Source organism: Saccopteryx leptura, chromosome 5, assembly GCF_036850995.1.
Source record: "Saccopteryx leptura isolate mSacLep1 chromosome 5, mSacLep1_pri_phased_curated, whole genome shotgun sequence".
In the NCBI taxonomy this organism is placed as follows: Eukaryota; Metazoa; Chordata; class Mammalia; order Chiroptera; family Emballonuridae; genus Saccopteryx; species Saccopteryx leptura.
The window spans coordinates 179863374-179885553 of NC_089507.1; the positions used below are offsets into that span (position 1 = coordinate 179863374).

Consider the following 22180-nt stretch of genomic DNA (forward strand, 5'->3'; position numbering starts at 1 on the left):
CCCTCCCGCAGCCGAGGCTCCATTGGAGCAGAGATGGCCCGGGCACTGGGGATGGCTCCTTGGCCTCTGTCCCAGGCGCTAGAGTGGCTCTGGTCACAGCAGAGCGACACCCCAGAGGGGCAGAGCATCGACCCCTGGTGGGCAGAGCTTCGCCCCTGGTAGGTGTGCCGGGTGGATCCCGGTAGGGCACATACGGGAGTCTGTCTGACTGTCTGTCCCCGTTTCCAGCTTAGGAAAAATATCAAAAAATAAAAATAAAATAATAAAATAAAATAAAAAATAAATAAATAATTTAAAAAAAGAAGCACAGAGAACTCCATAAAGAGAAACCCAAAGAAATCAACACCAAGACACATCATAATTAAAATACCAAAGCTAAGTGATAAAGAGAAAATATTAAAAGCTGCTAGAGAAAAAAAAGACTATCACCTACAAAGGAGCCCCCATAAGGATGACTTCTGACTTCTCAACAGAAACACTTGAGGCCAGAAGTGAATGGCAAGAAATATTCAAAGTAATGCAGAACAAGAACCTACAACCAAGACTACTTTATCCAGCAAGGCTATCATTTAAAATTGAAGGAGAAATAAAAAGCTTTACAGACAAAAACAAACTCAAGGAATTCACTACAACCAAACCAAGGCTGCAAGAAATGCTAAGGGGCCTGTTGTAAACAGATCAAAGGAGAAAAAGAATATAGCAAAAGTGGAATACAGTTTTAAAGAATAAAATGGCAATAAACAATTACATATCAATAATAACCTTAAATGTAAATAGATTAAATGATCCGATCAAAAGACATAGGGTAGCTGCATGAATAAGAAAACAGGACCCATACATATGCTGTCAACAAGAGACACACCTTAAAACAAAAGATGCACATTGACTGAAGATTAAAAAAAAATAGAAAAAAATATTTCACACAAATGGAAATGAAAAAAAAAAAAGCTGGGGTAGTAATGCTTATATCAGACAAAATGGACTTTAAAAACTAAAACCGGGAGTGTCTCAGAGTGTGGGATAGGTCGTATTGCTGAAGAAATATTAGGATATGCGATATGCTGTTTTTTCTTGCCGATGCCCTTTGTATGGATCAGACAGAAATAACAGTCACTGCTGTGGTCCTTAGGTCCATGCTAAACCATGGGAATACCAAAAGGCATTCATTTGCATTTTCCTTTTTTCCAGTCACGAAGCATTTCCTCACAATTATGACACACAATATGAGAAGCCCAATTCTTGTCTTGATCGCCAAGAGGAACTTGAAAATAGGCAATATATGCACGTGTCACAAATGATGAAACATTGCACCTTTGACATTGAAGTGTTAACAGCCTCATATATAACAGAAGGTGTCAGGACTATTCTTACATTTATGCCTACTCGAAGAAGCTATGATTCAATCTTAAAACAAAATAAGAGGGTGTTTTTATCAGATAATAATTTTTTACATTTAAAAACAACTACAATTATGTAAAAGTGTTGTTTGTGAAACATTAATTGCCTTGTGGTTATGTTCAATCCAAGAGTTGTTGCCCTTTAACTCCAATTTAAAAACCAATGCATGCCATTAACTATAACAAAAAGAAATACAAATTTAAAAATTAGAGCAGGCACCAAAAAACGAATTTCAGATTTGGAATTAGTGATGCAAAAATATATAGAAACAGTTCTAAAACCTCATGCAACAGAAAATGAAAAAAAATTTGTTCCCCAGTGTTATTTGCTGATGGTATGATACTGTACGTAGAAAACCCTAAAGTCTCAGTCAAATAAACTACTGGACCTTATAAATGAATTCAGTAAGGTGGCAGGATATAAAATTAATATTCCGAAATCAGAGGCATTATTATACACTAACAATGAACTGTCTGAAAGAGAATTTAAGAATACAATCCCCTTCACTACTGCAAAAAAAAAATAAAACTAGGACTAAATTTAACAAAGGAGGTTAAAGACTTGTATTTGGAAGATTATAAAACATTGATAAAAGAAATCAGGGAAGATACAAACAAGTGGAAGTATATACTGTGTTCATGGATAGGAAGAATAAACATCATTAAAATGTCTATATTACCCAAAGCAATTTATAAATTCAATGCAGTTCTTATTAAAATACCAATGACATACTTCAAAGATATGGAACAAATATTCCAAAAATTTATATGGAACCAAAAAAGAACACGAATAGCCTCAGCAATCTTGAAAAAGAAGAATAAAGTGGGTGATATCATACTTCCTGATATCAAATTATACTACAAGGCCATTGTACTCAAAACAGCTTGGTACTGGTATAAGAACAGGCATATAGATCAATGGAACAGAACAGAGAACCCAGAAATAAACCCACACCTTTATGAACAATTGATATTTGACAAAGGAGTTAAGAGCATACAACGGAGTAAAGACAGTCTCTTTAACAAATGGTGTTGGGAAAATTGGACAGCTACCTGCAAAAAAAAGAAACTAGACCACCAACTTATACCATTCACAAAAATAAACTCAAAATGGATAAAAGACTAAAATGTAAGTCGTGAAACCATAAGCATCTTAGAAGAAAACATAGGCAATAAGCTCTCCAACATCTCTCGCAGCAATATATTTGCCGATTTATCTCCACATGCAAGGAAAATAAAGGACAGGATAAACAAATGGGACTGTATGAAACTAAAAAGCTTTTGCACAGCAAAAGACAATAAGAATAGAATAAAAAGACAAACCACACAATGGGAGAACATATTCGACATATGTCTGATAGGGGGTTAATAACCAAAATTTATAAAGAACTTGTAAAACTCAACACCAGGAAGACAAACAATCCAATCAAAAAATGGGCAAAAGAAATGAATAGACACTTCTCCAAAGAGGACATACAGATGGCCAATAGGTAGATGAAAAAAATGTTCAACATCACTAATCATTAGAGAAATGCAAATTAAAACCACAATGAGATATCACCTCACACCAGTCAGAATGGCGCTCATTAACAAAACAACACAGAATAAGTGCTGATGAAGATGTGGAAAAAAGGGAACCCTCCTGCACTGCTGGTGGGAATGCAGACTGGTGCAGCCACTGTGGAAAACAGTATGGAGATTCCTCAAAAAATTAAAAATGGAACTGCCTTTTGACCCAGCCATCCCACTTTTAGGAATATACCCTAAGAACACCATAGAACTGTTCCAAAAGAAGAAATGCACCCCCATGTTTATAGCAGCATTGTTTACAAAGCAAAAATCTGGAAACAGGACAAATGTCCGTCAGTGGACGAGTGGATTAAAAGCAGTGGTACATATATACAATGGAATACTATGGGGCTATGAATAGAAGGAAATCATACCTTTTGCGACAACATGGATAGACCTGGAAACTATTATGTTAAGTGAAATAAGCCAGGCAAAGAAAGAAAAATGTCATATGACCTCACTCATTTGAGGAATCCAATGAACAATGTGAACTGAGGAACGGAACAGAGACAGAGGCGGGATCAAAGAACCAGAGGAAAGTGGACAGAGGGACAGAGGATGAGAGGACGGGATACTCCTGGAGGAAAGGGGGAGGGCATTGTGGGGAGGGGGCAAGGGTGATGTTGAGGGGAATACGGGGGAGGGAGGATTCATTGGGGGGACACTAGAATCTATGTAAACACAGTAAGTTCAAATCAATTATAATAATAAATAAACGGAATGGCCCATTACTTGCTGATTCCACAGTTTTTCTACCGTCTGCCCAAATCCAATGTGGACCTGCCTGGCCTCAGCCACCAGCATTGCAACAAGGCTTCTTATGAAACACTACCAACCTGCCCAGTATTTTTCTACAATTGCCCAAGGCTAGAAAGCTCTTAATAAATTAGTTAAAAAACTAAGAATCCCAAATTGAAATCTTGCATCTGTATAATTAAGTTACTGCTGTGCTCAGTGTACAAATCCACAGAAGGATAAACTTCACCTTGCTCCCCTGGGATGAAGTAAAATGCAGTTCATCTGCAGCAGGTCAAGTCAAGTAAGGAGTTTGCTTTCTTAACACATCTACAAATGAGATTAGAAGATTAAAATAACTAAGATTCTGCTGAAAACACATACACAGGAACAAATAAATAAAGCCCCAAATCCTGAATGCAATAGCCCTTTAGTGCCCTGACAGAGTTGTTAAAAGTAGAACAGAAGCTTTGCTCTAGTTGGAGATTAGAGACGTTTTATGTGTCAAAGGTAGAAGAGATCATAGTTTTTCATTCATCAGCCACATTCCGACAGCAGTGAACAAACTCCAACTTTTGCAGTTTAGGTAACATATGCTATGGATTGAAGGAGGTGAGATGAAGGTCAATCAAAGGTCATTCCATCAGTGGGTCCCAGGTGGAGAGGCACAGTCATGTATCTTTTGAGAAGGCTTCTTTTTACCTCTGTGGTATACCAACCTGGACAAATTAAAATGGTGAAATAAAAGCAACCCCTTGCACCTCCCCAACTAGAAGTAGCCAGGCTGCTTAGAAACAGCTACAAGGATCCCACCCTTTCCTACCAGCCAGATATGCATGCGCAGGGCAGAGTTCCCCTCCCCCACAACTGACAGGACTCGGTACAGACTCTGGCTGCTGGCGGGTAGAACGCAGGGCTGAGGTAGGGCAGGAGCCAGCCAGCCTGCGCATCCACCCTCTCAGCAAAGGGCTGTTCTGTTTCCTAACTCAGGAAAGTGGGTGTTCACACTGAAAGAAAACCAGGACTAGTTCCCATAGCCCAAGAGATCTGGCAGGTGCCAGCCCTGCCATGTTGAGAAGCCGTCTGTGCAGCAGGCGAGGTCCCACTCCGTGTTACCACCATGCCCAGCATGACACTGTGACAAAGATAGACAAGAGCAACAACAAAAACTCTGTAATAGAGAAGTGACCATCTGCTTTTCTCCGCCTCCCTCTCTCCCTTCTCTCCTTCTCCCCCACCCGCAGCCAGTGGCTCAGATGGTCAGCCTCGGGTGCCAAACATAACTCAGTACTCGAGCATCACATCGGCCCAAGACAGGGCATGCTAGGTGGGTCCCAGTCAGGGCACCTGTGGAACTCTGCCTCACTATCTCCCTTCCTCTCACCTAAAAAAACTCGCAAAACAGCTACAAACTGTAATGAAGAAGCTCTTACTAAGTTCCTACTTTTGTTTTGGTAACACTTTGGTATAAACAAAGCAGGACTCTCAGTCAATGAAAATCAATGTGACAAAATGAACTAATGACTAGAATAAATGACAGGATCTGATATCAGTTTGACAACTAGATTCAGAAGCACACTGGGGCAGCTGTGTTAGTCTTGCTCGCTGGTTTACCGCTGCAAGCCCTTTGTCTGACTGGTGCGTGAGCACGTGGCAGTGCCACGTGTGTATGACCTATATAAGGCTGTGGGTGCTTGCGCTCAGGGGCACTGTGGATGGCAGATTGCCTCCCTGCCACTGTGAGGGGTCATTTTGCTCTTTGTCTGCCTGAGGGGCAGTTTCCCCTGCCTGTGTGCCTGTCCACCGTTGTGAGACTTTATTAAACAGAATGGCCCAACCCTTTCCGACTCTGCAGTTTTTCTACCATCTGCCCGAATCCAGTGTGAACCTGCCCGGCCTCAGCCACCAGCCTTACACACTCTTGTGACAAGTCTCCAACACGAACCTCGCTCAGGCCACGCAAAAACTGAGTTGAGCCTGGCTGTGGTGGCACAGTGGATAGAACATCGACCTGGAATGCTGAGGTCTCCGGTTCAAAACCCTGGGCTTCTCTGGTCAAGGCACAGACAGGAAGCAACCAATGAACAAGCTACAGTAGAGCAACAATGAGTTGATACTTCTCATCCCCCCCACCCTCTCTCTCCTCTTTCTAGAAAATCAATAAATAAAATCTTAAAAAGTTGAAATCAACAACAGAAATCAAGGAACATCTGGAGTTCAAGTTTAAAAAACAGAATAAAAAAGGGAAAACCTACATTAAATAAATGTTCTTTTAAAAATGCAAACTTATGGGCATCAGTATAATTCTTCCTTATATTCAGAATACTTCTCATTAGATTTGTCTCACAATGTGAGCCCATCTTTGTGCACCTATGGTTGGGGCTGCCACCTGTGTGCTAATCTGTCCCGTTTCCCCTTCTGGACTCCATAGCAGGTAACACTGAAATCAGCCTGCCCCTGTCACTGAAGAGCAAATAAATCAAATGGAGCCTCTTCCTGCCCCACCACCTGCCCTACTTATCTCTCCTCGACCCCACAGAAACCACGACTGTCTCCTTCTGGAAACCACAGTTTCCAGGCATAATGCTGGATGCTTGCTGATAAGACAAATGTACGGAGAAAAGTGCAGGTGAAGGGATGGTGACATTCAGAGAAGCGTAAGATTAAAAGCCCAGGCACTATATTTTACTGGTCAGCGTATCCCACTGACTCGTCAACACCCACATGAGCTAATTCAAAGAGTATTTGAAAATTCAATTTTTCAGCTCTTTCCAGCATTTCAATTTAGGGAGGCTTTCAATTCCATTAGATAAACAAGAATATAAATAATTAGTGGCAACACTATAAACAAGGTGGGCCCTGGGCCCCAGGAAGAGCCCCTCAATTACAAAATGCCCCCCCGCCAGGAAGACTCCCCGTGCTCTCATACACACGCATCCTCATTCACGAGACCCAGACGAACATCCCCAGCCAACTAAAGGAAAGCGTTTAAGATTAAAACAAGAGCAAGAATAAATTTCTACCAGCGGGAATGGCTGACTAGGGGGTTGAATCCTCCCACTATCTAGTCACCACAGAAGAAGACACACTCTAGCAATCTTTTGTGGGTACTAATCAGCATGTTCCTATCAGAACCGTGTTCTTCCACAAAAAAACGCAACAGGGAGAACAGCTGCTGTCTGGCGGGTCTGTTGCCGCTCCCACACTCTAGTCCCTATAGAAGCGCGTCCTCAAAGTGATACTGAAATCTCTTCTTCCCACTTCTCACCATCAGAATGCATCACGACCCACTGCAGTCTGTGGGTACCCAGGGCACAGAGCTGATGCAGCTAGAGAAACGTTCTTGGCTCCAGTGGCCAGTTCCAAAAACAGAGATCTGGTTACGGCAGACAAACCGTGAGTTACCTTCACCAGCACAGTCTTGACCAGCAGTAGCTGCACCACCCAGAGACAGAGCTCCGGGACTCCTACAAATAAGAACTGCCCTAATTTTCAGTACATGCTCGGAACAACTGAGAATGCCTCCTCCCCTCCACAGCCTTAAAGGTCAGCTGAAATCTCCAGTCCCCTTGGTGGTCTACACGGCTCAGCGGCAACAGCAGTGGCATCAGCCTCCTCAGAATGCAGGACGTTCACAGATGTCACAGTTCACAGGCCCATAGCAAACGATTCCAAAACCAGCCGCATCCGTGCTCACCTCCTGGGGTGGGCACCGCCGTGCACAAGACTCGGGAAGCTTAAATTTCCGGAGTGGTGTGGACAGATAAAAGAACATGGAAACAAGCAGAGAACAAATGGTCCTAAGTGCTGCGACATAAGTCATCAGAGCAAGGTGACAGAGTAGCTGGCAGGTGCTTACTGGGATCAAGGGGGTCAGAGGATCTCTGTGTCGGAGACCCTGACATTAAGACCACAGCCAGAGGTAGGAAAGAGCTCCGCCTGTTCTCAGAACAGAGGACCAGGGGCAGGAGACGGGCAGCTGAGGGGCGGGAGAGGGGCAGGTGAGGGGCAGCTGAGGGGCGGGAGAGGGGCAGGTGAGGGGCAGCTGAGGGGCGGGAGAGGGGCAGCTGAGGGGCAGAGTGAGAGACTGCTGGCAGGAAGCCAGCCACAGGGACATGGCAGGTGGCCGTTCAGGCCGCAGCTCTAGGAAGAGCATGAAATGATGGCTTCCTGGCATGTCCTAAGTGGACAAGACTGTTCTTTCCCGGTTCCCGCTGCCCTAAGCCTACCCCTGAGGGCGGGGTTGTCCACACCTCTTTCTTCCTCACAGTGCCCAGCACACTTGGACACAAAGACACTTGATGCATAAACACACACACACACACACTGTTCATCTGCTCAGATGGTTTAAAGAACCTACATTTAAAAACTTGTCAAAAGACTCATTCCTCTGTAAAGTATGCAATGCTCACAACTACAGCATTTGGGATTATAATGGAAAATAAAACACTTAGAATTAAAAGCTCAGTTGATAGAAATGCTTGTTTACTTATTGGTCAAAATAATTTGGCTGCAGTTTTCCTACCAACACAAACATAAACAAATTATTTGACCTATGGCAAACCCCTTCTCACTGAGAATGGAAAGGCCAAGAAAGGCCACAGACAGAGGCCAGTGCCACCGCCGCGCCAGCCCCTTCCTGCCTACTCGGTGCCTACTGGACAGCTGGCGGCTAGATCTGTGCAGTCTTCCAGGGCCGGAGACTTCAGGAGCGCCTTGGTAACACGTGAAAGCCAACGGGGGCGCTGGCCGGTTGGCTCAGCGGTAGAGCGTCGGCCTGGCGTGCGGGGGACTCGGGTTCGATTCCCGGCCAGGGCACACAGGAGAAGCGCCCATTTGCTTCTCCACCCCTCCCCCTCCTTCCTCTCTGTCTCTCTCTTCCCCTCCCGCAGCCAAGGCTCCATTGGAGCAAAGATGGCCCGGGCGCTGGGGATGGCTCCTTGGCCTCTGCCCCAGGCACTAGAGGGGCTCTGGTCGCGGCAGAGGGACGCCCCGGAGGGGCAGATCATCGCCCCCTGGTGGGCAGAGCGTCGCCCCTGGTGGGCGTGCCGGGTGGATCCCGGTCGAGCGCATGCGGGAGTCTGTCTGACTGTCTCTCCCCGTTTCCAGCTTCAGAAAAATACAAAAAAAAAAAAAAAAAAAAGAAAGAAAGAAAAAAAAAAGCCAACGGGAATAAGATGGATGTGTGAAAAAGACAGAGTGAGGTGACAAGAGGACAAAGCGCTTAGCGGAGGCCTTCGAGAAGGCAGGAGGGACCACAGGAAGAGCCGGAGGTGGGGAGGGTTCCACAGCCCAGGTCAGTCTGGCTCCATAACCATCACACAGGCAGAGCCCCCATTCAGAAGGGCCCCATCCTTGTTTTAATGCTCTACTGTCACCATCTTGAAATTCTTAAAAATTTTTAAACAAGGGGCCCTCATTTTCATTTTGCAGAGTCTCACAAATGACAAGGCCCGCCCTGGCCCGGGTGCAGTGCTGGCCTCAGCACCAGGAGGCAGGAAGAGGGAACACAGGTGCAGGGTCAGTGCCAGCCAACAGTCTCCTTCTCTGTGATGCAGGAAGAGCGCCACCAGCCGGGAACAAGCAGGAGGGCCCCCCAAGGGAGAGAGGGGCGCATCCCTGTAGGGCGGAGAGATCTGGGACACGCCACCGTAACCACACAGTCCAGGCTCATTCACATCACCTGGAATAAGACAACTCAGTGCCACGTACTGCCTCAATGACGCACTAAAAACAAGATCACTTCTGTGCTGCCTATGATTCATGTCAGAGTACATAACCTCAGTGCGAGCACAGGAAACCCTACTGAGGACCATGCAGAACAGCAGACCAGTAGTCTTGAAAAGTGTCAAGGTCGTTAAAAAAGAGGAAAGACAGAGGAGCTGTCACAGATTGGAGAAGACTAATTGGACCCCATGTGACATTACCTGAAACAGAAAAAGGACATTAGGAAAAAAACTAGTGAAATTTAAATAAGGTTGTCGTGTAGTTAAGAGGCTGTATCAATATTAATTTCAATGTCTTGATTAATGTACTATGATTATGAAAGAGTGAAATGCAAGGAAGCTGGATAAAAAGTATATGCAAGTTCTGACTCCTTTTTCAACTCTTCTGTAAGTCTCAAATTATTTCAATACAAAAAGTTTAAATTGTCATGTGGATTTTTTATCTGTGATTTCTTTAATGCTATCACTAATTCCAGGACCCCCCATTATCGGCTTTGAAGTCTAGCACTATTGCGCCACACATGCTCCTACTTCTCTATCAACCCAAAGAATCAGTAACAGAAAAAGAAAGTTATGTCCTCTATACAAATTCTAATTCTGAGGAGATCACACCGCTGTAAGTTTATATGATGCTTCCCCACACCTGGTGCATGATTCTGCTCTGCAGCACCTTAGCAAAGGGCGGGGGGAGCAGGAATGTTCCCTCAGTCCCACTCCTCTGCGTGCCCCTCCCCCATGTCTGGAAAGCTATTAAGTGGGTGTGTTCATTAAAGCCCTGAGAAGTGTTGACCTTCTATGAGAACCACGTAGGTTACAAAAACTATCAACAGATTTCCTTTCTCTATTTTATTTTAGATTATTTTCTGGACGCTTACAGAGTTGGCAGCAAATCCAGGTCAGATACTGCTTTAGAAAAATGAGGTTTTACAAAGAACATTGGGTGACACATCTGCTTACACCTGGGATAAAATCCACTCCAGGTAACTATTTCCAAAGGGCCAAGGCAAGTTGTGCTGCTACTCTGCTGCCACCCAGTGGCGTGTGGATGCCAAAGCACCTCACCAGGGCACAGGAGCCCAGCTGAAGAGCTGAGCTCTCCGCAAGGGCATTTTTCTCTGGAAGCCAAAGGCAGGCGAAGGCCAGGGAGGAGTGCTGTCCCTGCCCTCCCCAACACTAGGAGGCAGGATATAGGCTGAGGAGAGATGTATTGAAATAAATACTAGGCTACACAATTAAGTGTTTTGGCGGACTGAGCTGTTCCAGGGACTAAGCTGAAGCCCCAAGGAGTCCCAGGCACTCAGGAAACAGGCCTGGACTCCAGCCTTACCTGCTTTGGGTCAGAGAGAGCAGCTCCAGTGGCTGGGGATTCCAGTTCTATGGTCACGGGCCCGTCGTTCTGAATGTGGACTTGCATGTAGGCACCAAATTTGCCATCTGAAAGAGCAATTCAAACACTTACACGATGTGGGGACTCCAGATCACCCCACCTAAAAAGCACACCTCCTCAGTGTGATCAGAAGCCTGGGAGTAGGAACGGTCAGCAGAGAGGGAGAGGCAAAATTAAACTGCAGGGGAGCCACCATGCACCCCACAGACTGGGCAAGACTGCAAGACGTGGTAACATGGAGGAAGGAGGGGCTTCTGGGTGAAGAGGACTGTGAAATGGAGGAGAGCATCTTTTTTCTTTTTTTTTTTTTTACAGAGACAGAGAGAGAGTCAGCAAGAGGGATAGGTAGGGACAGACAGACAGGAATGGGGAGAGATGAGAAGCATCAATCATCAGTTTTTCATTGCAACACCTTAGTTGTTCATTGATTGCTTTCTCATATGTGCTTTGACAGTGGCCTTCAGCAGACCAAGTAACCCCTTGCTCAAGCCAGTGACCTTGGGTCCAAGCTGGTGAGCTTTGCTCAAGCCAGATGAGCCCGCACTCAAGCTGGCGACCTCGGAGTCTCTAACCTGGGTCCTCCACATCCCAGTCTGATGCTCTATCCACTGAGCCACCACCTGGTCAGGCTGGAGGAGAGTATATTGGTGTAACCACTTGGGAGGGAATTTTGGTGCTGTACCCAGCAAAGTTCAAATTGAACAAATCCTGACTTTGGAATTCTATTTCAGGAAGTTGGTGCTAGAAACTCTTACACACAAAAAAACCTCAAAGGTTCATTATGGCAGTGTTTATAAAAGAAAAAAGTGGATACAATCTGTCTCTCAGTGGGGGAATGAAGGCATGCACACTACCTTAATTCCTCAGTGGAATACTGTAAGGCAGCCACATCTGTCAACATGGCAAATTTCAAAACATAAATGCAATCTTTAAAAATAACTTGTAACAAGGAGACATCATTATTTCATTTATATGATATTTTTAAACATCAAAATAAGTTATTTTATTTATAGACAGATATCTATATATGTATGTATGTGTGTGTGTATCAAAAAACCATAGGCAGAGATGGAGATGGAGTAGGCGGACGTACCAACTTCCACCTCCCAGAACCAAAGTGGGTTACAAGTTAATTTAAGAACAATCATCTGGAAAAACCAACTTTTGACTAAACTAAGAGGACTCTTCAACCAAGGAACACTGAAGAAGCCACACTGAGATTGGTAGGAAAAGTGGAAACGCAAAGAGGGCTGCCCAGCTCCTGGGAGTGAACGGCAGCCCAGAAGGAATCACACGGTGGGAGGTGAGTTTAGTGGAGAGGGGAGGGTCCTGGGCCCCAGGAACAAAGCTCCAGCCAGCAGCCCCAGAACCTAGAAGAGGCATACAAACAGTATTTAGCTGTGAAACAAGCCAGAATACTGTTTGCGAGAAAGAGAAAGATTTTTCAGACCCAGGATTCTTCTTAAACAGACCCCGCAGAAACCCTCTTTCACAACCACTCACCCGGGGCTCCAGAGGACAGGGAGAGATGAGCGGACCAGAGTAGCAGGAAGAGAGTGTAATCTAGGAGGCACAGGGAGAAACACTTTGAGGGAAAGCCACCCTAACCCCTGGGCTGAGTCACTCCCCAAATCTAAAGTGAATATTTTTCCTGGAACCAGCAATACCAGCAAAGGGAAGCAGGTCACCAGCCAAACAGAAGCTCTCCTGCTGCACTCAGAGCAGAGTCGCAGAAGCCGGGAGCCATCAGGGATAAAGTATTGAATGCTAAGGTCTGAGCTGCATTGACACCCCCCTCCCCACTGCTGAGAGCTCGCTGGAGGGCAGGAGGTGGGACGCAGAACCAGTTAGCGGGGGTGAAAGCCAGGGGCGGGCTGCAACTGAGGCCCTCCCACCTGGGAGGGGTGGAGGCAGAGGATGGCCATGGCAGCAGAAGGGGCACACAAAAGCGGTAAGACCCGCAGCTATGCGCCGGGCCACTGAGAGCAGTCTAGCCTGCAGTCTCGCCAGCAGGGGCAAGGTGAAAGCCGAGAACCGGCTGAGACCTGCAGCTGAGCTCAGGAGAGCAGTCCCGCCCACAGGGGCAGGATGAAGACAGGGGGCCGGCCAGGGCTTGCAGCCCAGGCACATGAACAGAGCCCCGCCCACAGAGGCGAAGCAGAAACCACAGTGACCGCTGCAGCAAGCAGGCACCAGCAATGCCTGTGCCAGAACACCTGAGGCGGCAGCAGAGGGGGTAGCAGGCCTAAAGACAGACCACACCTAAGGAACACAGAAGTCACACCCATCAGACTCCTGTGGCTACACCCTTCTTATACACAGACAAAATGGGAAGGCAGAGAAATGCAACCAAAATGAATCAAGAGAAATCCCCAGAAAAAGACTTGAATGACTCGGAAATAACCATATTACCAGATGCAGAGTTTAAAATAATGATTGTTAAGATGCTGAAAGATCTAAGAGCAACAATGAATGGACATAACGAGCACCTAAATAAAGAGATAGCAAGTATAACAAAGGACATTGAAATAATAAAAAAAAATCAGTCAGAAATGACAAATACAATATCAGAAATGAAGACCACACTGGAAGGATTTAAAAACAAAATGGATGAGGTGGAGGATCAATTCAGTGAGTTAGAGGACAAGATAAACAAGACCATAAAAGCAGAGCAGCAAAAAGAAAATAGGCTCAAGAAGTCTGAGGAAACTCTAAGAGAGCTCTGTGACAACATGAAGAAAAATAACATCCGCATCATAGGGGTTCCTGAAGGAGAAGAGAAAGAACAAGAGATAGAGAATCTGATTGAAGAAATCATAGCTGAAAACTTCCCTAAATTGATGAAGGAAAAAGTCACACAAGTTCAAGGAGCACAGAGAGTTCCATTAAGGATGAACCCAAAAATGCCAACACCAAGACACATCATAATTAAAATACCAAAGCTAAAAGATAAAGAAAGAATACTAAAAGCTGTAAAAAAAAAATGCAGTCTATTACCTACAAAGGAGCCCCCATAAGGAAGACATCTGACTTCCAACAAAAACATTAGAGGCCAGAAGGGAATGGCAAGAAATAGTCAAAGTAATGCAGAACAAGAGCCTACAACCAACCAAGACTTCTCTATCCAGCAAGGTTATCATTTAAAATTGAAGGAGAAATAAAAAGCTTCCCTCAAAAAAAACAAAACAAAACAAAAAAAAACTTAAGGAATTCATTACAACCAAACCAATGCTACAAGAAATGTTAAGGGGCCTGCTGTAAACAGAACAAAGGGGGGGAGGTGAATCTAGTAAAAGAGGAATGTAGACTAAAAGAATAAAATGGTAATAAACAAGTACATATAAATAATAACCTTAAATGTAAATGGTTATATGCTCCAATCAAAAGAAATCGGGCAGTTGCATGGATAAAAAAACAGGACCCATACATATGCTGTCTAAAAGAGACACACCTCAAAATAAAAGATACACATAGACTGAAAGTAGGGATGGAAAAAATATTTCATGCAAATGGAAATGAAAAAAAAAGCTGGGGTAGGAATACTTACATATGACAAAATAGACTTTAAAACAAACACTATATAGTAAGGGATAAAGAAGGTCACTACATAATGATAAAAGGAGCAATCCAACAGAAAGATATAACCATTATAAATATCTATGCACCTAATATAGGAGCACCTAAATACATAAAGCAGATTTTGATGGGCAAAAAGAGTGAGATCAACAGCAATACAATAATAGTAGGGGATTTTAATACTTCACTAACATTACTGAATAGATCCTCAAGAAAGAAAAGTAACAAAGAAACAGCAGACTTAAAGGACACACTAGATCAACTGGATTTAATAGATATCTTTAGAACTTTTCATCTTAAAGCAGCAGAATATACATTCTTTTCAAGTGCTCATGGCAAATTCTCTAGGATAGACATGCTAGGACACAAATGAGTCTCAACAAATATAAGAAGATTGAAATCATATCAAGCATCTTCTCAGATCACAATGGCATGAAACTAGAAATCAACTACAATAGAAAAACTGAAAAACACTCAAACACTTGGAAACTAAATAGCATGTTATTAAATAACGAATGGGTTAATAATGAGATCAAGAAAGAAATAAAAAAATTCCTTGAAACAAATGAAAACGAACATACAACAACTCAAAATTTATGAGACACAGAAAAAGCAGTCCTGAGAGGGAAGTTCATAGTATTACAGGCATACCTTAAGAAGCTAGAGAAAGCCCTGGCCGGTTGGCTCAGTGGTAGAGCGTCGGCCTGGCGTGCAGAAGTCCCGGGTTCGATTCCCGGCCAGGGCACACAGGAGAAGCGCCCATCTGCTTCTCCACCCCTCCCCTCTCCTTCCTCTCTGTCTCTCTCTTCCCCTCCCGCAGCCAAGGCTCGCAAAGATGGCCTGGGCGCTGGGGATGGCTCCTTGGCCTCTGCCCCAGGTGCTGGAAGTGGCTCTGGTCGCAGCAGAGCGACGCCCCGGAGGGGCAGAGCATCGCCTCCTGGTGGGCAGAGCATCGCCCCCTGGTGGGCGTGCTGGGTGAATCCCAGTCGGGCGCATGCAGGAGTCTGTCTGACTGTCTCTCCTCGTTTCCAGCTTCAGAAAAATACAAAAAAAAAAAAAAAAAGAAGCTAGAGAAAGCTCAAATAAACAATTAACCCTGCATCTAAAAAAACTAGAAAAAGAACAGCAAGTAAAGCCCAGAGGAAGTAGAAGGAAGGAAATAATAAAGATCAGAGCAGAAATAAATGACATAGAGGCTAAAAAAACAATACAAAGGATCAATGAAACCAAGAGCTGGTTTTTTGAAAAGGTAAACAAAATTGATGAACCTTTAACCAGAATCACCAAGAAAAAAATAAAGAGGACTCAAATAAATAAAATTAGAAATGAGAAAGGAGAAGTAACAACTGACAGCAGAAATACAAAGGATTGTAAGAAAATACTATGAAGAACTGCATGCCATAAAATTAAACAACCTAGGCAAAATGGACAAATTCCTCGAAACATATAATCTTTCAAAAAATCAATACAGATGAATCAGAAAACCTAAACAGACCGATTTCATCATATGAGATTGAAACAGTTATCAAAAAACTCTCAACAAACAAAAGTCCTGGGCCAAATGGCTTCACCGGCGTATTCTACCAAATATTCAAAGAAGAACTAACTCCTTATCCTTCTCAAGCTATTTCAAAAAATTCAAAAGGAGGGAAGACTTCCAAACTCCTTTTATGAGGCAAGCATAATTCTGATTCCAAAACCAGGCAAAGACACTACAAAGAAAGAAAACTATAGACCAAAATCTCTGATGAACTTAGATGCTAAAATTCTCAACAAAATATTAGCAAACCGGATCCAATAATACATGAAAAAGATCATACATCATTATCAGGTGGGATTTATTCTAGGGAGGCAAGGCTGTTACAATATCTGCAAATCAATCAATGTGATTCAACACATAAACAAAAAGAATGATAAAAGTCACATGATAATATCAATAGATGCAGAAAAAGCATTTGATAAAATCCAGCACCCATTTATGATCAAAACTCTCAGCAAAGTGGGGATACAGGGATCATATGACAAACCCAAAGCCAACATCATAATCAATGGACAAAAATTAAAAGAAATCTCCTTAAGAACAGGAACAAGGCAGGGTGCTCCCTTTCACCACTCTTAATCAACATAGTTCTGGAAGTCCTAGACACTGCAATCAGACAAGAAGAAGGGAAAAAAGGCATCCAAATTGGAAAAGAAGAAGTAAAACAATCATTATTTGCTGATGATATGATACTGTACATAGAAAACCCTAAAGTCTCAGTCAAAAAACTACTGGACCTGATCAATGAATTCAGCAAGATGGCAGGATATAAAATCAATATTCAGAAATCAGAGGCATTTTTATACACCAGCAATGAACTGTCTGAAAGAAAAATTAAGGAAACAATCAATCCCCTTCACTACTACAATAATAAAAATAAAGTACCGAAGAGAAAATTTAACCAAAGAGGTTAAAGACTTATACTTGGACAATTATAAAACATTGTTAAAGGATATCAAGGAAGATAAAAATAAATGGAAGCATATACCATGTTCATGAATAGGAAGAATAAACATCATTAAAATGTCTATATTACCCAAAGCAATTTATAAATTCAATGCAGTTCCTATTAAAATACCAATGACATACTTCAAAGATATAGAACAAATATTCCAAAAATTTATATGGAACCAAAAAAGAACACAAATAGCCTCAGCAATCTTGAAAAAAAAGAATAAAAAGTGGGTTGTATCACACTTCTTGATATCAAGTTATACTACAAGGCCACTGTACTCAAAACAGCCTGGTACTGGCATAAAAACAGGCATACAGATCAATGGAACAAAACAAAGAATCCAAAAATAAACCCACACCTATATGGACAATTGATATTTGACAAAGGAGTTAAGAGCATACAATGGAGTAAAGACAGTCTCTTCAACAAACGCTGTTGGGAAAATTGGACAGGTACTTGCAAAAAAAATGAAACTGAATCACCAACTTACACCATTCACAGAAGTAAACTCAAAATGGATAAAAGACTTAAATGTAAGTTGTGAAACCATAAACATCTTGGAAGAAAACATAGGCAGTAAACTCTCCGATATCTCTTATAGCAATATTTTTGCTGATTTAACTCCACAGACAAGTGAAATAAAGGACAGGCTGAACAAATCAGACTATATCAAATTAAAAAGCTTTTGCACAGCAAAAGACACCATTAACAAAATAAAAAGACAAACCACACAATGAGAGAATATATTTGCCAATACGTCTGATAAGGGGTTAATAACCAAAATTTATAAAGAACTTGTAAAACTCAACACCAGGAAGACAAACAATCCAATCAAAAATGGGCAAAAGAATTGAATAGATACTTCTCCAAAGAGGACATACAGATGGCCAACAGGCAGATGAAAAAATGTGCAACATCACTAATCATTAGAGAAATGCAAATTAAAACCACAATGAGATATCACCTCACACCTGTCAGAATGGCGCTTATTAACAAAACACAGAATAAGTGCTGGAGCCTGACCAGGCGGTGGTGCAGTAGATAGAGCGTCGGACTGGCATGCCAAGGACCCAGGTTTGAGACCCCAAGGTCGCCAAGTTGAGTGCGGGCTCATCTGGTTTGAGCAAAAGCTCACCAGCTTGGACCCAAGGTCACTGGCTTGAGCAAGGGATTACTCAGTCTGCTGAAGGCCAGCGGTCAAGGCACATATGAGAAAGCAATCAATGAACAACTAAGGTGTCGCAATGTGCAACGAAAAACTAATGATTGATGTTTCTCATCTCTCCATTCCTGTCTTGTCTGTCCCTGTCTATCCCTCTCTCTGACTCTCTCTCTCTGTCTCTGTAAAAAAAGAAAGAAAGAAAGAAAGAAAGAAAGAAAGAAAGAAAGAAAGAAAGAAAGAAAGAAAGAAAGAAAGAAAGAAAGAAGTGCTGGTGAGGATTTTCACTGCTGGTGCGAATGCAGAATGGTGCAGCCACTGTTGAAAACAGTATGGAGATTCCTCAAAAAATTAAAAATCAAACTGCCTTTTGACCCAGCCATCCCACTTTTAGGAATATATCCTATGAATGCCAAATCACTGATTCAAAAGAAGAAATGCACCCCCATGTTTATTGCAGCATTGTTTACAATAGCTAAGATCTGGAAACAGCCTAAGTGTCCATCAGTGGACGAGTAGATTAAAAGCTGTGGTACATATACACGGAATACTACGCAGCCGTGAAGAAGAAGGAAATCTTACCTTTCGCGACAACATGGATGGACTTGAAAACTATTATGCTAAGTGAGATAAGCCAGGCAGAGAAGGAAAAATACCATATGACCTCACTCATTTGAGGAATCCAATGACCAATGTAAACTGAGCAACGGAACAGAGACAGAGGCGGGATCGAAGGACCAGAGGAAAAGCGGTCAGAGGGAAAGTAGAAGATGGGATCAGAGAAGGGAAAGAGATTAGTGAAATTATATATACATAACACAGAATTATAGAGAACAGGACAGCAAATCCTGGAGGGAAGGGGAGAAGGCCTTGCGGGAAAGGGGCATGGGGAGGCCGAGGGGGAATAAGGGGGTGGGGGGAGATATAGTCGGTGGGACACTTGAATCTATGTAAACACAAATTAAAATCATAAATTAAAAAAAAACTCATGGGCAGGGAACACTAATGCAAACTCAGGACAGTAGCAAAGAGAAGACAGGAGGTGGTGGGATTAGAGAGAGAGATCTGAAATAAATGTGACCAGCTGCATAGTGAGTAGTAGAAGGTATTCATTTTCTGTATGTTTCACCATTTTTAAACAATTAAAATATAAAGTAAAAGAAAGCTTAGGAGACTCCCCCACAATAACTCATGAACTTCCCTGTAACTAGCCCACATGCAGTGTAAGACAAGAAGGAGGTCCTGTTCCCTGTCTGTGGGGTCAAAAGGTCGGTCAACCTATGGACAGCACCTCAGGGAAGAGAACTGAGGAGACACCTCACTCCCCACAGGACGGGACTACCCAGAACTGGGGGCCACTCACCTCTCCCTGCCCCCACCCCCTCCTCACCCCATCAAGGCAGCAGAATCACCCTGTTCCCAGGAAATGCACTGTCACACTGGCCACAGGCTGCCCCCCAAAAAAGCACCTCTGTGTGTCCTGTGCCCAACTCTAACACCCAAACCCACTCAGTTGTGTTCGATCAATCCCCAAAGCTAACTTACATTTATAAAGAAAGACCAGAATCTGCTTTGAGAGATGATGTCCCAGAATAATCAGAATGGCAGCTCCATCCATCCAAGGACCTCTGTTCAGCGCTGGGCCTAAACACTGCTGATGACACACAGGGACACTTACAGTAGGAAATAGTTTTTGAAAAGTAGGAGGGATACTTGCACAACACCTCTGACAAATCCAAAATCAAGAAAAGAGTTGGGTCCACAGAGTAAAGTGAGTATGAGTCCCCAGGAACCAGGAGCCACCAAGAACCCTTCTGCTCCCGCCCACTACTGAGGAGCAAGAGAGCGGAGAGATCAAGTCTGAACTTCAGATCATTAGCCACTTTTCATTCACAGCAGTTGTGCCAGGCACAGTGATGGAGACCAAGACCTGGCTCAAAGCACAGACAGCCTAATACTCACGAATCCCGTAGTTTAGTGTGGAGGATGGACAGTGGCGTAGTGGGAGGGAGGAGGGGGAAAGGGGGTCTATCATGCCCCGGGCGCCACTCGCAGAGGGGCACCCAATGGTCTCCAAGACAAATGAGAAAAGTGTAGTAGAAGCGTAGTTAGGGAGGAGGGGGCGCCAATAAAGTGTAGTGCCCCGGGCGCCAGTTATGTTCGCTACGCCACTAAGGATGGACAGGCACATCATGATGGTGACATAGCACTGCATGCAAACCATGAGGAGTTCTGGCCCTTGGGGGTGGGGAGGAAATCAAAGGCTTGTCAGATGAGCCTACACACAGGGTCCAAGGGTTAAAGAGCAACCAGGACTCGGGCTAGAAGACAGAACAGGCTCAGTCCCTAACTAGCTCTGAGGCCTTGAGCAAGTTTCTGAACCCAACGGTTCAGTTTCTCACCTGCATCACAGGGATACTAATAAGAGGATCTACATCACGGTGAAAAGTCAGTGAGACCGTGCATGAAAGTGCTTGGGACAGTGGCTAGGACATGGTGTGTGCAAGATCAGTGTCTGCCCTTATGAAAGTCAAGCTTGGGAGGCTCCACACAACCAGAGCGACGCTCCCACACAGTCCTGCCAGCTGTCCTTACTACAGAACTCCGCAGTCACACTTCTGAAAACCACACTGTCTGAACATTTCCTTCTGGAATCACAATGAAGAGCAGGCTGTCACAGGCTCTCGAGAAACCCTTAAGTAGAAAAACCTGTTGTTTCTCTGCTCTGCTAGTTCCCAAACTTCCCTGGGAAGGGCGCCCTTCTTTCGCAGGGAAAAGCCCTCAGAGTGCGGATGACCTCTGGGAGCTGAGGAGGAGAAAAGCAGTGCAAGGACACATCAGCCCAGGCAGCCCCGCCAGCAGCCAGAAGGGGCTCCTAGGGTCCCTCTGACACCAGACCCACCACAGCACGAGGTGACCTCTGCCAACCTCCGTTCCCATCCTCATGACCACAGTGTCCACCTCTGATTCTTCCCCACCTGGCATCACTCCTTCAAAGGTCCTTAGCTTCATGCAGGGCCTGAGCAAAGTGGACACACCAACTCCCGGTTTCTGCAGAGCACAGAAAGTAGTGCTGAAAACGGTGTTGAAAGCACACATGCTGTTCTCCATTTTTATAGGCAAGATTAATCTACTTCCCACTGGGTAGCCAAACCTGCCCAAGTAACAGTGACTTCCCGTGACCTCCTCTCAGGTTCAGATGGCCGTTCAAATCTAGCAAACTTTTGTTTTATCCATGTCAGAGAGCAAAAAAGACATCAGCTGGGAAGGAAATCATGTGTTTAATTGCATGCTAAAATTATGGCTACAATTAGTAGCAAATTTCAGCTGCGGCACTCCTCAGGGAAGCGCACACGGCTCAGGAGGGAAGGAATTATTTCCGACCTTGAATTCCTGTTGCCAGGATGTACTGCATATGCTTCGCCATGCCTGTCATTCCAAAGCAAGAATTTATTTTCTTTTCCGTTTCTCTTCGGGTTAGAACAGAGCTTTTATCTGAATCTCCATTTGTACGGACAATAAATTCAAAGACAGGTTTAAGAGGTCTTAAAATAGTAACAGTTTTTTCCAGTCCAGATCAAAGAGTAAAACTCCCAAGAAAAACTATACTGGCCAGGGAAAATAAAAACATTTGTTTAAAATAATCTTAAAAGATAAACACTGTAACAGGGCTCCAACGGTGATAAAATCAAGTTCCCCATGAGGCTGGAGGGGAAGCATGTGTCAGGCTCCTGTGCCACCTCCCGAGCAGGCAAGCCCCACAGCAGCCAAGCCTACTGTGTGCTGGTCGCCACACAGCTGTCTGGGGCCCCAACCCCACATCAGGGCACCCCTTTTATTTGCAAAGGCTGATGTCCCAGTCCCTTTGAACAATGCCTAACTGACTGACCACCCTCAAGAAGGTTGCCCTGCTTCTTGTGCCCAGCCTGATCTGGGACAACAGCAGGACAGTCTCCCAGGAGGTCACATGTCCAAGGGCAGGAGGTCACATGTCCAAGAGTGCATGTGAGCTACACCGGCAGGGTGGTCACCCTGGAAGGCCACATGCCCGAGGGTGCATGTGAGCAACGCAGGCAGGGCGGTCACCCTGGAAGGCCACATGTCGAAGGGTGCGCGTGAGCTACACAGGCAGGGCG

At 44.2% G+C, this 22180-nt stretch overlaps 1 protein-coding gene across 1 annotated transcript in view; it reads right to left on the reverse strand.

The window, feature by feature from the left end:
• DTD1 (D-aminoacyl-tRNA deacylase 1) overlaps window positions 1-22180 on the reverse strand; it is a 219870-nt gene that overhangs the window by 171646 nt on the left and 26044 nt on the right. Inside the window, exon 4 of the mRNA XM_066385426.1 lies at window positions 10755-10861. Within this exon, the coding sequence (XP_066241523.1) occupies window positions 10755-10861 (107 nt within the window). The remainder of the gene's footprint in view (window positions 1-10754; window positions 10862-22180) is intronic.